General features: G+C 43.0%; 1 protein-coding gene across 1 annotated transcript in view; it reads right to left on the bottom strand.

Annotated features, from left to right (window-relative positions):
* Positions 1-5052: 5052 nt before the first annotated feature.
* The window catches only part of LOC118855256, a 230946-nt gene continuing 219560 nt past the window's right edge, over positions 5053-16438 (bottom strand). The window contains exon 6 of the mRNA XM_036765368.1: positions 5053-5184. Within this exon, the coding sequence (XP_036621263.1) occupies positions 5053-5184 (132 nt within the window). The remainder of the gene's footprint in view (positions 5185-16438) is intronic.

A 16438-nucleotide genomic window follows, 5' to 3' on the forward strand; every position in this document is an offset into this window, starting at 1 on the left:
AAAGTTGGACGTGACTAAAAAGCAAACAACATACAACATGCAAAAAAATAAGATATAAGATAAGATACAACATGCACACATAAGATATAAATATGTAAATGTAAGATTGCCTCAGGCACTAGCAGTGGGGAAGACTGGGAAAGGCCCCCCTATAGAAGATGGGATTGGAATTAAGCCTTGAAGGAAGCCAGGAGATGAGAGGTAAGGAAGGCCAACATCCCAGGCATGGACTATGGCCAGCACAAAGACACAGAGTTAGAAGATGGGCTGCAACATTTTTGCACACAGGAGCCTTTGCTTATTGTCTTTAACTTCTTAGTGTTATATTTCTAGTAGTAGAATTCCTGGATCAAAAGAAATGAATAATTAACTTTTCCTGCCTGCTTCCAAATGTTTTTTCTTGAACAGTTAAACAGTAAAAAATAAAACAAAACAAACAGTTTGGCTCAACCATAGAGTCTGGAGAGAAGAGTTATATAAAAAAAAGTTGGAAAATTGAGGCCAGGTTGTAAAGAGCTCTGGGTTCTAGATGGGTTTCTATTTGATTCTAGAGGTAAGGGGGCATCACACACTCCCATTCTCCAGAAAAAAATACTGAGTCACTGAATGATTAAATAACACACCCAAGAGTTGAATCCAGATCCTCTGTCTCCACGTCCAAAGCTCTTTCCATCAAGCCATGTTTTCTCCAATACCTTCTCTATTGTGTATGTGTACATGTGTGTCTGCGTGTGTTTGTACATGTGTCGGTGCACATGTGTGTATAGGGAGATAAAAAATCAGAAGTTGTTTTATCCAGGTTTATTGTTTAAAAGGGGAAGTTGGTTGATCCAATGGATAGCAAGCAGGGTCTGGAATCAGGAAGACCCGAGTTCATATTTGACCTCCAGCACTTAGTAACTGTGTGACCACTGAAACAAAGGTTCATCTTTTTAATGGCAATATTCTCCTGGCAGTATTGTATGGTGATGAGCCATGGAATACAACTCTAGGGTTTAGCTCAGTGTCTGGCACATAGTAGTCACCTTAAAAAATGCTTATTCACCTCCCCCTTTAAAAGACTTAAATTGAGGGCCAAAGCATGATGAAGTGGTACATGAAGGGTGTGAGCAGATTAAGCAGAAGTAAAAAAGAATTACACAGGAGAAACAGCCTAAGGGGTGTCAGAGAGTTTGAGGGCCAGTAAAAAGATGGGCTAGTCACATAGGGACAGTAAGGGATAACTCCGGATGACAGCTAGCCTAGACTTTCTGTGGGCATTCATACTATGTCAAAAGATGTAGGGTGAGCCCCTGGCATGCTGAGTGACCTTATGTATTGGGGAGAATTATGGACAAAAGCCTCATATGATGAGAAGACATACATAGGTTGCAGATGGCACTACAGACACTCAGGAACGTCTGAGTTGATGAAATCTGAGATCCACTAGAGCATCAAAGTGAACAAAGGAAACTCTATGAGAAGGTTATGTGACTGGCCCAGGGTCACACAGCTAGTGGACAATAGAAGCAAAATCCACACCCAATACCTGTTGACTCCAAATCCTGTGCTTTCCCCAGTTTACCCTGACTGCCTCATGCGTACAGGTGACTACATGTTTGTAAGTAGGGACTGTCCTTTTTTTTCCCCTGTACCCAGAGATTCAAAGACTCTCATCAACATTCTATTTCAGCACTGCTTCCTCACGACACTAAGCAGTTGACAGGTGCTGCCCTAGCCCTGGGCAAAAGTGGCAGGCATGAGCATAGCACAAGCTCTGATCTGAAGCACTTGGAGTACCACCAGTATATTTCTTATTCTGATAATCCAAGATCACGCTCAGAGATTCATTTTTTCCACTGGTGTAGAATCAAGGGGTGAATGTGTGCCTGTTTGCATACAGTAGAAATTGGTGTTAATCTATTTGGACAGGACTTCATGGCCTGAGACACTGGGCATGGCAGGACTCAGAAGAAGAGTAAAAGCTGCAGACAATAATAAAAAGATTGATTGACGAAGCCTCTTGCAGAAAGGACATGCCGATCTGCAAAAGCAGAGACTTCATATAACTGCCGCCCCCCCCAAAAAAAAATTTCCACTCTTAAATGCTGGAGTCAGGCTGGTCCCTGGTACCAGGTGCTGGCTCTGGTCTCTGTCTGGAGACATGGATTGTTGCTGTTTGGCCTTTGTTCTCAAAGAGGACCATGACATCAGGCATGTGATGCCATGACTTGCAAGTGAATTGCACTTAAGTGAGGGAGGGCTGTGCAAAGTCATGAGCCTCACTCTCTCCTCCCGAGCTATCCAGGGGATGGATTAGAACCTTAGAGGCAGAATGTTATAGCACATGGGCAGTGAGGCTCAGAGAGTCATGGGTTCCACTCCCACCACAGATATTTATTAGACTTTGGAAGCCACAGCTTCTTTATTTGCATGATGTGGATAACAACAATAATGAGGATAATAATATTTATATCATATGGTTATGAAGATTTGATGAGATAATTGGTTTGAACAGTACTTTTTTAAACCTATACCAAGTGGTGGTGTGGAAAGAATGCCAGGCCTGGAGTTGATTTCAAATCCAGTCTCAGACACTTACTAGCTGGGTGACCCTAGGCAAGTCACTTAACCCTGTTTGCCTCAGTTTCCTCATCTGTAAAAATGAGCTGGAGAAGGAAATGTCAAACCACTCCAGTATCTCTGCCAAGAAAACCTCAAAAGGGGTCATGAAGAGTAGGACGTGACTAAAACAACTCAACAATAACAAGAAATAAAAGTATCATTATTATTGGTATGTATTATTATTAACCTGGTTCCACAACTTACAACTTGTATGACTAAGTTTAACCTCCCTGAGATTCTATTTCTCCTACAAAACTAGGAGAAGAGGGGGCTGACATAGATGTTATTCAAAGCCTCTGGAACAATCAGGAAAGGCTTCCTGTAGGAGGTGGTGAGCTGAGCCTTGAATGAAGCCAGGATTTTAAAAGGCAGAGGCAAAGACTGTGAAATACTGTGAAAGAAGCAGCTTCCCAGGGTGAACCTCTTTTCTAAAATCACCACCCTTGGCAGCCCATGATTGTTTCCCATCTAGCTGTAAAAAAAGGCGGTATTCACAAAGTATGCAAACATTTTAAGGACATTTTTTAAAAGCCAGGAACTGCTGCTCTGAGATCTCTGGCACTTTCACTTATCACAGTTTATATTTGTGGGAACACTAATTTCACCCTCGTGGCGCTTGCATGGTGCCTCCAAGAAAGAACTTCAGAAACATTAGAGGCTCTGGGGCCTGTGAGAAGGTTTTGTGGTGAGTGAAGAAGATGGTAGAAAGTTCCCTAAAGCAGGAAAAAAGGAATTTGTGAAAAAGCTACTCTTATGCCACAGAGAAGCTCCCAAGACACCGAAGCTATAACTAAAGTGTGGCAGATGGGGCTTTGTCCCAAGGTGCTGGTGGTAGGAGGGTGGTTCTTTTCAGGGTCACCATTGTCTCTGTGCCTCGCTTTAAGCATATCCACCGATCTGGGCCAAACATGGGGACAATTAGGCAGAGAAAGGGTGTGTTCCATGTACCTATGGTCAGACTGTCCCCTGTCCTCTTGCTACCCAGCTCAGCCTACTTCTCAGCTGTTTTTTTTTGCAACAGGCAAAACTATTCTTTGTTATCATTCTGGCTAAAGAGATATGAACAGTTAGTAGTAAGGGCACTGGGTTTGGAGTTAAGAGAATCCAGGTTTGAATCCTGGCTCTGACATATAGGATTCATGTGTCTTTGGATAAGTCACTGATCTTGGCTGGGCCTCAGTTCATCTGCAAAAGGAGATGGACTAGATAACCTTTAAGTCGCCTTCTAGCTTGAAATCTATAATCCTATTGCCTTTTTAAATTTTAAATGGAAAAAAGACAAGAGTTGTTTATTTAAATTTATTTATTTATTTTCAGGAGAAGAGGAAGCTTAATAGGGAAGAGATTGGAAACTAGTCAGTACGTGGGAGAAGAGTATCTGACACTAATGGGAACAAGTAAGCACACTGTCCTCATTAGCTCCTTAAAGGAAGCCAAGAAGATGGAGCCTTGACTTTTTCTACCCTAATTGGTTTTCAGGGAGAAAACTTGACCCTAGATCAGAGGTTCCTAACCTTTTTGTGGCATGGACCCATTGGGCGGTCTGATGAAGCCTATGGGACCCCCTCCTCAAAATGAGGTTTTTAAATTAACAAAATGCATAGGATTACAAGGGAAAACAATTGTAGTGAAATATAATTCTCAAAACATTTTTTTAAATTAAGAAGTCCTGCCCTAGATTGTGGAATTAAAGGGAATCTTTCTGAACCCTGCTGAGAAAGGATCTTTAGTTCCCCAAATAGTTATAAAGAGGGAACCCAGACTCAGGCAATGGATCCATCTGCTCCCAGGATGGGTTCCTTGTGTCATGGGTTCAGAACCCTCATAAGCAAATGGAAGCCCAGAGAGGATGAATAACTTCTTCAGGGTCACAAAGATTAGATAGCACAGCTGTGATTCAAACCCAGGTCGTCTGACTTGGAATCCAGTGGTCTTTCCACTGTACCATTCTGTCCTTCTCATCAAAGGTCTTAAGACTCTGTGTTGGGAAGGAGAACAGTATCTGGAATCTGAAGGGTTATTTGCTTATTTTTAACGCTGACCCTGGGAATGTACCCAGAGCCATCTTCAACACAAACTGAAATGGAGAAAAGAGGGACACTCCATTCTTGGAAATAACTGAGGCCTGAGGCTATTTCTAAGCATTATAGGCTGGCATGGCCTGCTCACTGAGCAAACAGGATCCCACAGGCTAGGGCACAGTGTTTGGTGTACAAGCACCCTGAAAAATCCTAGTAACTTCAAGAATGTTGGCAGCATCTGTTGGGTGGGAGAAAGCTGCAAAGTTTCTGTTCCCAGAGCTCGGGGACAGACCCAAGTTGGGAGATGATCCAACAGAATCTCTAAGTGGGGGGAAAAACAGGCCCCATGAAAAGCCCCTGCAGATCAAGCTAGCCATCTGCACAGACTACCTCCACCCCTCCTGTTGCACCCTCCCTACCTCACTCTCTAACCCAGGCCTATGTTGTCATGGGCTGTGGTTTCCTGACTGCCCATCAAAGTCACCTCAGCAGCCAGCACTGGTGCCAGCAAAGTAGACACCGAAATGTGCCTCTGCATCTCCTCCAGGGTAACCCCAATCTGAGGGAAAAAAGACAAACCAAGGATGTCCCTTGGGAGAGCCAGCTGCTGGCATGTTCTGGTACCTCTCACTCACCAACTCAGCCAAAGTCCAATTTTTATGTCCATCCTAAATATACTAGTCACCACCCCCTTCTCTCCTCCCTTCTCAATGAGAAACTAGAAATTAGGGGATATTGCTCACATTTAAAAAGTTTAGCTCTCCAGCTTTGTCAACTACCTCCACAACATAAGAGGAGATACCAAAGCATGTACTCTAGGCAGAGCTGAAAAGCCAAGGTGTTTTTGTTCCTGGTGCAAGTCATGGACAGTTGGGGGTGGGATGAATTACCTGGGATACAGAAGAAGGGAGAGAGCTCTTCATAAAACAGCAAGGATTGTATATATCTAATGTGCACCATCTGCTAAGAGCACCCAGTGATGAATGATATTTAAATGAAAATGTTAGACTGGAGAGAGAAATGTCACTTTCTGCACCTGATATCTTGTAAGTTCCTTTAAAAAACTGCTCTTTCATTAAGGGGTTTTCCCCCAGAAACAAGTGTTACTAAGTCGAGAGAGAGACAGACACAGAAAGACAGAGAGACAGATACCAGACAGACAGAAAGGGGCAGTGTGACATGATAGGGAAAGCACTGACCCCCCAAGTGAGAGGAACTAGATTGAAATCTGCTCCTGTATCCAGAGGACCTTGGACAGCTGCCTGACCAGCCTGGGACTCAGTTCTCTCATCTGAAAAAGGAGGGGGTTGTACTCAATGGTCTCTGAGTGTCCTTCCAACTCTATTTCATCATATCCAGAAGGGGTGATTTCACCCGTGTGGGAACTTCCTCCACCAGCTCAGAAAGCAATCTGTCTATAGAAATAATGAGGGAGTTGCCAGAGGCTCAGAGATGTTAAACAATTTTCCCAGGACAGCTAAGTGGTACAGTGGATAGATCTCTGGGCCTGGAGTTGGAGAGACCTGAGTTCAAATCGAGCCTCTGATGCTTACTAGCTGTGTGACCCTGGGCAAATCACTTGTGTCTGCCTCAGTTTCCTCAATTGTAAAATATGGATCATAATAGCCCTTCCTTTCCAGGGTTATTTTGAGGATTAAATGAGATAATTATCATTATTACTGAGCATAGTACCTGACACATTTTGTTATTCGGTCATTTCTCAGTCATGTTCAACTCTTCATGACCCCATTTGGGGTTTTCTTGGCAAATATACTTGAGTGGTTCACCATTTCCTTCTCCAGCTCATTTTACAGATGAGGAAACCAGGGCTAAAGTGATTTGCCCAGGGTCACCTAGCTAGTAAATGTCTGAGGCTGGATTTGAACTCAGGAAGATGAGTCTTCCAGACTCCAAGGGCAGCACTCGCACCACTGTGCCACCTAGCTGCCTGATACATAGTAGGTGCTTAATAAATGCTCATTTCCTTCCTTCCATGGTCATGCAGCTTCTAAGTATCAGAAATGAGATTTGAACCCTGCTCTCCCTATCTCTGAGTCTAGCACTCTGCCATTCACTACACCAGTGATATCAAAACTCAAATACAAATTGATCCCTGCTGGCTTAGAAAATCACAAACTGACATTATCAATGTTGTATTGTATTTTTCCTTATTTTGTTAAACATTTCCCAGTTATATTTTAATCTGGTTCCTGCAACCCTCTGAAGTTTTACAAGCTGAGTGGGGGCCCTTGGGACTGAGAGTTTGACCCCTCTGCACTATACCACTGTTTTGTGTCTTTTTGTATCCCCAGCACTTAGCCTGGCATGTGGCACATAGAGTAAATAAATGCTTTAAAAAATGCCTGTTGACTTGACAATAACTCTCTAAAAAGAGATTACTGTAAGAATATTAGAGACAAGATGCAAAATCTACCATCAACAAAAATCAGATTGTTTTCCTTCAGCTCAGATAGAAACCTTCAAAACAAAATCCTATCAGGAAATAGTCTATAGACACAAAGGTTTCCCTGGGCATGGGAAGGTCCATGCTCAGCACCTCTTTCCACATCCAGTTAAAGGATCATTCCTAGAGTTAAAGGCAAGACCAGCTAGGCAATAAAAATGATTCATTCTTCAAGCACCTCTGGGTTTCCTCAGCTCAGCAAGGAGGATTCCAAAGGAGAAGCCAAAAGGAGGGAGCAGGAGGGAGCTTACCTCCTCTATGATTTATTCCTCAGCTCCGGGGAGGATGGGAGAGAGGAGATCGGAGCTTACAGACTGGAGAGCATCGTGGGGAATTAATTCCTTCTCTGCTAAGCTGCAAAGAGCAGAAAGGCTCAGCAGAAACTAGATGTGTTCAAGTCCTCCCCCCACCCAGCCCCAGCCCCTGACTCACCAGGATCTGGAGAACGTGCCTTCCCTGATTACTGAGAGAGAATGCCAAATGCTGCTGCACCCAGGGCCTCCCTGAAGCCAGCTTAAGAGCTGTTCTTCAGACTGCAGCCAGCCTGTTCTTCTCTGCAGGGTGCAGAAGCTGAGCCATTGGTGTGGGGTGTGGGGTGTGGGGTGGCTAAGAAGCCCTGCCTGGTTTTAGCTGGCCTGACCCTAACACATCACCCCTTCCTCAATGCCCCAACCATTTCTGGCTTCAGCTCTTCTCCTTGCTGCCTGATGAGGGGCCTGCCTCCCCAGCCCTAAATACCTTAGAAACAGCTGAACCTCCATCCTACCTTACCAGCCTATGCCCCCAAATGCTACCTGTATTCAGCAGAACCTCCCTCTTGCCTTTCCTGCCCCTGCCTATGCCCTCATCCTACCTGACTACAAACGCTCTCCCCCAAGCTCCCAGACTTCAGCTACCCTGAAGGAGCCTGAAATAAGAGGTAAATTGTGACTTGAGGATTTTTAACCTAGGAAAATAATTCATCTCCACCCTCGCTCTCACCACCATGCCTTTAACCCTGGGAGACTTAACCAGATCAATGCCACCCTTCTGGTTTCAGCTGACAGCTCCTTCCCCTTGGCATGGCATACCTTTCCTCCAGCTTTCCTCATCTTCGGCTGAACCTCATTCCCTCACCTGTCTCCCTCCCCGAATTTCTAACCCTGCCTGACTTCAGCTGTTGCCTCCACCTCCAACCTGCATCAGTAACATACCCACCTCACCCTCCAACCATCTCTAAACCTCACCTGGCTTCCTCTTGTCCATAAATCTCTCTTCAATGAGATATAAACTCCTCAAAAGCAAGCCTTATTATCTTCCTTTCCTCATTAAGTCTCCCCCATGGGGCCTAGCATGGTGCTGGCCATCCAATAAATGTCCCCATCACTATTTGCTGCCTTTTCAGGTTCCCAGAATCCTCTCTCCCCCTTCTTTCCTATTCTCTCCCCTTTTGATTTCCTATTTTACTCATGGTTAATGTATTGGCATTGTCTCATAGTAGTACTGGGAGGTTGCAATGGAAATTTTGCCACCTCCATACTCATAATTTATTAATAGTATCATTATGATTCTTCACCCTGCCTCACATCTGTATAGGGCTTTTATTTTCAAAATGTTTTGCATTGATTATCTCATTTTATTCTCAACATCCCCATGAGATTGGCAGGGTAGATATTAGTTGCACACCACAGAAGCTCAATAAAAGACCAGAGAAGATTATAACTTCTCTATTTTATAGATGAAGAAGAAAAATCCCTGGCCTCAGTTTCTTCATCTGTAAAATGAGGAGGTTGGCCTAAATTAGCCTCTGAGGTCCCTTCAAGCTCTATAGCCATGATCCCATGAGCCCATGGAAGAGTGGAATGGTTTGCCCAAAGATTATATGGCATGTTAATGGAAATTGAGTAGCATAGCTAGGAATTCTGCCACCTGACTGGGGTAGCAAGGATCAATGGAAGGGAGAAAGGGGAAATAGTATACCCTTGTCTGGCCCGGACATGCAGGGAAAAGGGGGTCCATTCCTCTAACAGTCCAGCCCCTATAGCATGGCTGACAACCACAAACCCCATAACTTTGGGGAAGTGGTGAAGGGGAAAATGGATTCAGTCACAGGAGAAGGGCCAGGGGAGAGGGCTAGGACCCTTGGTAATAGCAATCCCCAGCATGTTATCAGCAGGCTCAAGGACTGGCAAGAGGAGAAATCACACCCCTGGATGTGGGCACTCTGGGACCTGACTGCCCGACTTTACTTACAACTCAAGAGAATATTCCATTCTCAGCCGCCAAAATGGTTTTCTGAAAGCGTATGTCATTCCCAGACTCAATAAACTCCAATGGCTCCCTATTGCCTCTTAGATCACAGATTACTTCCTTTGTTTGGCTTTTAAAGGCCTTAATGACCTGGCCCCAACCTACCTTTCCAGCCTTATTATATTGTTCATTATTCCTCTCTACACATTCTACAATCCAGTCAAATGGGTCTCTTACTGCTGCTCACACATGATTCTTCACCTCCTATTTCCATGTACATTAGCTCAAAATGCACTCACTCCTCACCTTCACTTCTTAGATAGAAAACAGGTCAGGCACCACTATCTAGACGAACTTTTTCCTGATTTCTCCCCAGCCCACCCCCAGCTGGTAGATCCTTCCTGTCCAAACAAGCTTGAATTTCTATATTGAGTATTACACTTACATTGTGTACATTACTGGACACATTGTATCTCCACTTTAAAATGTGAGCATTTTAAAAGGCAGACAGTATTGCGCTTTTATATTTGTGTGCTAGCACCCAGTACGGTGCCTAACACACAGTGGGTGCTTAATAAATGCTTGTGTATGGATTGATTGATATAGGGACATTGGGGTGAGGTAATAAGTAGGTAGAATGTTAGGCCTGGAGTCAGGAAGACCTAAGTTCAAATCTGGCCTCTGACATTTACTGTGTGTGCCTGGGCAAGTCAATAAACTCCTGTCTGCCTCAGTTTTCTCAACTATAAAATAGAGGTAATTAATAGCCCCTGTCTCCCAGGGTTGTTGTGAGGATCGAATAAGATTATATTTATAAAATGTTTATATAATTATACAATATATAATATAATATATAATTTATAAAACGTTCCTGGCACATTGTAGGTGCTTAATAAATGTTTTTTTTTCCTCTCTGACTGCCAGCCCATGGCTCTTCTCACTAGATAAGTATATCAATCAGACAGAGCCCCTTCTGATGAGATGCCCTGCCGAAGGAGGTCGGGCTTCTTTTTCACCAGCTGTCACTTTCCAATTATGCAGCCGCTTTGCCCTATTCCAAAGTCAGCCTTTGGGGAAGGAAGGCACCAGCCCAGTCATGGAGAAGATAAGTCACCCTCCGAGAACCAACCTTCCCACTAGCAGCCATCCTGCTGCATGAAAACTAGACTTCATCACTAGCTCTCCTGCAGCCAAAGCAGTCTATTAAAATTACATGTCTTTTAACAAACCTTTCCGATTGCCTTGAATAATTAACAGCTGCAATTGCTTCTGAAAATGATGAAGCCCATGCTAGAGACACATTTGAATGCTAATACCAGCCAAGGAAAGGAGGGGGAAATCTTCAAAAGGATTTTTAATCTTGGAAAATATTTCCTGGTACCAAGGAAAATGTAAGTAAGACATCACCCCTAGTGCATCCCCTGCATTTTACAGATGGGGAAACTGAGTCAGGCTAGGAAAAGAGATTTGCTCAAAGCGACAGACCAGAAACCCAGCCAACATATCTTGTGGGCTTTTCTCACTACACCACGTGCTATTTTCATTCTTCCATCTTAAGTAAGATGTTTGGGCTTCATTAGGAATTCTTGTCCATGGATAGATGGAAATATATTTGGATTCACACAAATATATTTGAATTTTTCAAAGGATTATAGATGTTAAGAAGGAAGGAACCTGAGAGACCAGTTAGTCTAAGGGTTCTGGGTCTGGGATCCATGAATTTTTAAAAATTATTTTGATAACTATTTCAATTTGTTTCCTTTGTAATCCTATATATTTTATTTTATATACCTAAAGATGTGATTCTGAGAAAGGTTCTATGGGCTTTACTGGACATGGCACAAAAAAAAGGCTAAGAACCCTGGATCTGGTCCAACTCCTTGATTTTACAGGAGAGGAAACTAAGGCTAAGAGAGGTGAGGTGGTTTGCCCAAAGTCACACAGTACAGGTTGTGTCAGAAGTGGAATTTGAATCCAGACCCTTTGACTCCAAATCAAGTACCCTTTCTACCATCCTGCATCTTGTGGTGTAATACAGGGATCCAGGTACAGTACAGGGGCTAACAGTTCTAAATGTGGTTACCTCTTAATCAAGGCAAAAGTTAACACATAATTATCCTCAATAAAAGAAGCCCGAACAGAACCACTCACACTCTCTTGCCTCCTCCCACTTCTAGCACAGCTCCACATTGCAAGAGATATGGGAATATGGGTCAGCTTGTAGCCAGAGTTAGGGAGAAGAGACAGAGTCTGGCTATGGAACAAGTCAATAAGCATTTATGAAGTGCCTAGTTTGTGTTAGGCACTATGCCAAGCCCTAGGGATGCAAAGAGAGGCAAAAGGAGCTTACAGTCTAATTGGGGGAGGTAACATGCAAACAACCATGTACAAACAAGCTATTGGATATTGGAGATTATCGATGGAAGGAATGCACTAGCATTAAAAGGGATCAGGAAAGATTTCTTGTAGAAGGTGACATTTTAACAGGGATTTGAGGGAAGCCTGGAGGTGGAAACTAGGAGGGAGAATATTCTGGGCATGGATGAAAACCAGAATCAGGAGATGGAGAGCCTTTTATGAGCAAAAGCAAGGAGACCCAGTGTCACTAGCCCACTTAGTACAAGGTGAAGCCAATTGGTCATTGGATAGAATCTATGACCTAGGCATCATGAGCACTGTGCTCTGGCCAGCTGTACTATCTAACCTAATCCAATCAAGCAGGGCTGAGGGTCCCTCAGTAGAAATCATTGCCTTGGTGCAGAGATCTGTCTTCAAGAAGGCAGACAGCCCTTAAGAAAAATGGGAGAAGCCTCATGGGGTCCTAGGATTTGAAGCTAGAAGGGGGCTTAATGATTATTTAGTTCAGCTCCTTTATGATACATATGAGGAAGCCTTAGCCCAGAAAGAGGAAGTGATTTGCCCAGAGTCACACAGAACATAGCTGTTCATTAATGTCTTCCTTCCCCCCAACTGCCTTGTATTTATTTCATGTATATTTTGTGTATACTTATGTGTATGTATACTGTCTGCCTCCATAAAATGTGATTTTCTTGCAGGTAAAGATTGATTCTCTGCCCCAAACTCAAATACCTATGTGGGTCTCCATTACATCGATTTGGAAGTTTCCTTCAATGACACAAATTGTAACCCATCCATGACTGTCCTTCCTGTGTAATTCCCAAGACAGCAAGAGGTCTCCACTGAGGAGTGCCTGAGGCCTTTCCTCTTCTTCTTCTGACATCCTGAGGATGCCAACGAAACCTTCCGGCTGTCCCCCTCACCCTCACCACATGACCAGCCCATCTGCATTTCATTCAAATCCGTCCTCAGACACTAGCGGTGTGACACTAGATAAGTCACTTAATTTTCCTCAGCCTCAGTTTCTTTATCTGTAAAATGAGAGGGTGATCTCAAGGTCCCTTCTACCTCTAGACTTGTGATTCTATGATTAGAATCTCTCTTCAGAAGTATTGTTATTAAACCTGAAACAACAACAAGATTAGCCTAGGTCCTAGCATCCTAGCAAGGATGACAAGAAAATTAGTGAAATGTTCCGTATTCTTCACTAGTTGTTAATGCTCTCTCCTTCCTCAAATTATCTTGAATTTACTTAGCTGTTTATATATTCCATCCCTTAAGTAAAATGTTAATTCCTTGAAGGCATGGATTATTTTTTATCTTGATATCAGCAACACCTAGTACAGTGCCTTGCACATAGTACAGGCTTAATAAATTCTTGTTGGAAACCTTGACTCCAAATGCACAGTTGTGTCCACTACACTAAACCCCCTGTTTCAAGATGAACATTCCATAAGAAATGGTTGAGGGGAAGGCACCAAGCAACTAATGGGATGCTACATCTTCACCATCATCGTCACTGACATATGGACCACATTGAAGTCTACAAAGTTCTTTAGATAAATTATCTCACTTAATCTTCATGTTTGTGCCACAAATATTAATAACTCCATTTTTCAGATGAAGAAAATGAGACTTTGATAAGCAACTTTCCCAGGATCACAGAGATAGAAAATGTCAGAGCTGGGAATCAAAGTCAGAGCTTCCTGACTCTTATTCAGAACCTTATCATGGGATCATAGATTTGGGTCATTAAGTCCCACCCTTTCATTTTACAAATGAGGGAGCTGAGGCCCAGAGAGGCAGAAGTGACTTGTCCAGGGTCACACAGATAGTAAGTGTGGGAGGCAGGATTTTAACCTGGGTCTTCCTGACTCCAAGTCAAAGCCCTATCTGGTATGCCATAGCCTACAGCCTTCATCTTGTTGGGGAGAAGGAAGGGTTAATTCTATAACTAGCTGACTTTTTTAAAGCATATGATATTGAGAGGCAGCACTGTCTAGTAGATAGAGAGTAGAGATCTGAATTAGGAAGACGTGAGTTCAAGTCCTGCCCCAAATATACTGGCTGTTTGACCCTTGGCAAGTCACTTGATATAAGACTATAAATTATATCGGGGTGGTGACCAGCTTAGGCAGAGAAAGTTTGTTCCCTGGAAACTAAGGAAATTACAAGTCTAGTCCTTGTGCAAGATACTGGTGATAGAAAAACAAGAATGAAATGGTCCCTGCCCTCAAAGAGGGAGAGAGAGAACGAGAACACTAACAAGGATAATACACAGAAAATTGAGGTGTGTAAGAACACTGACACTTGAGGATGAGGACAGTCAGGGAAAGTAAATGAGTTGAGCCTTGAAGGAAAATGAGTCAGACAGGAAGACATAAACTTCACTCCAGGCATTGAAGGTGACTTGTGTAAAGCCGTGGAGGCAAGAGATTGAGTTTGAGGAGCATCTCAGTGTCCAGTTTGTCTGGAACATTGGGCTCATGACTTCATGGTCCACAAAATCCCCAGCTCTCTGGGGCTCTCACTCAAATCTCCACCCGGGCAGAGAAACAAAGTCAGAAGGCAATTTTGGGCTTCTCCTAAGCCCTAGAGCACCGTAAGGGAAGAAAGTCAATTTACTAGAGAATCTGATTATCTTCTCTTTCTCTTTGGATTTCAGACCAGTGGTTTTGTGGCCCATCCATCATCTTGGACTGCGGGTTGAGTCCCTAGATTAGAAATTAATTTACTCTTTGGTCTGGCTTCCAACTTGATGACTTAATTGAGTTTGCCAGGGAGCTGATGCTGAGCTTGCGGGCATAATTTTGTCCTAGACTAGAGGTTTCATTGTTTGCAGAGAGGTTTGCAAGGTCCATAATATGATTACCAATCAGCACGTACAGAATCCTTATCTCCAAAGACACTTTGGATTGAGCCAGGGCGCTTCCTGCCCATGTACCTGGGGATAGAGTGATTGATCTAATTTATTTAAAAGGATGTGCTCAGACTCACAAGGCCTCAAAGACTGATAATAGCTGACATTTATATAGGACTTTAAGGTTTGCTAAACACTTGACTTACGTCATTTCAAGAGAGCCACACAATGACTCTGTGAGGCAAGCACTGAAGGTTATTGTCTCCATTTTTACAGAAGGGGAAACTAAGGCTCAGCAACGTAAAGCCACTTGCCCTGCATTATACAGCTAGCAAATGTCAGGGACAAGAGCCAGACTCTAATGTCCAGCAATTTATTACACTACATTCAGGAGGACCTGAATTCAAATCCAGCCTCAGACCTACTAGCTATATGACCCTGGGCAAGTCATTTAATCTCTGTTCACCTCAGTTTCCTCAACTATAAAATGGGGATAATAATGCCACCTACCCTTCAGGGATATTGTAAGGATCAAGTGAGATAATAATTGTAAAGTACATACCATAGTGCCTGGCATATAGTAGGTGCTTAATAAATACTTGTTTGTCTTTCCCATTAGAGAGGAGTATAAGCTAACCCTTCTAGATAGCCACCTTGCCCCTGGATGTACCGGAAAAGACAATCAACCCACTTTATAGGGGATTACCTATAATTGCTATAGGCAGACTCTTCAGAATATAGACTGTGGCTCAGTCCCAGAACTTGGGGCTCACACAGTCCAGTTTCAGTCTTGAAGGGGTCTCAATAATAAGAACCCTATATTTAGAGATAAAAGAAGCATTAGAGGTCATCTAGTCCAACTCAATTGTTTTATAGGTGAGGAATCTGAAGACCAGATCTGTGCGATGGCTTCCCAAAGTCACAGAGGAAGCAAGTAGCAGAACTGGGATTTGAACTCAGCTCCCTGGATTCCAAAGCCAGCACTCCTATGCCTATGCCATCTAGTCACAGACACCCATCACAAAACCATGGACTACCCAGGTTTTCCTCCTCTACCACCACCACCACCCAACTTCAGTTCTATCTATTGCTGTTCCAAAAACAATTAAATCAACACTACCATCATTATTGCAAAGGGTGTGACATTAGCTGGCCATGGCTCCATTCACCACCCTCCCTTCGACTGCCTAAACCAAAATTCCTTTTGCTGGCCACTGTTCTCTTATTCCCCTTTAGAAAGAGAAGCGGTGCTATATAAGTGGGTTGTTACATTAAAATAGCATTAATAACTCCCAAAAAGAAGCATAGCACTCTGAAGAAACTGCTTTTGCAGGTAGCTTAGAAAGGTGGAGTCTCAAAACAGCTCTCCCAGCTATTGACAATATGAAGCAGAGACTTACTCTCACTGACTTTTTGATTAAACTTTCAGTGAGAGATGAGAAGGAAGACTTCAAATTCTTTCTTTCCCTCTGCTTCTACAGCCCTGGCCAGCATGGAGATTTTCAGAGATGAAGGCAGACAAGAAAAGGAAAAATCGTTTTCTGGTTTGTAGAAATTGATGGCATTATAAACTAATTAGAGACTAAATTTGTAACTGAAATGTAATAACTTTACTGTAAATTTCCAAATTATAGTTTAAAGATTTTTGTAACTGCTGAAACATCTTAGTGGATTTTTGAGATTTGTAGCTAAGATTAAAATTAAGCACAAATAGTACATATTTTTCTCTTCTTCCTGGAGGGCAATTTTAACGGAACCAAAAAGATTTATGGAAGGTGAAAAGGCTACTATGAAGCTTTGAAAATTGTCAGACTGAAACAGTGGGCTCTGAAATTTGCAGTGCTGATTGCTAATGGCCCTTTGGAAAATTGAGTTTTTGAATATTACTATTATCGATTATAA

Source organism: Trichosurus vulpecula, chromosome 1 (assembly GCF_011100635.1).
Source record: "Trichosurus vulpecula isolate mTriVul1 chromosome 1, mTriVul1.pri, whole genome shotgun sequence".
In the NCBI taxonomy this organism is placed as follows: domain Eukaryota; kingdom Metazoa; phylum Chordata; class Mammalia; order Diprotodontia; family Phalangeridae; genus Trichosurus; species Trichosurus vulpecula.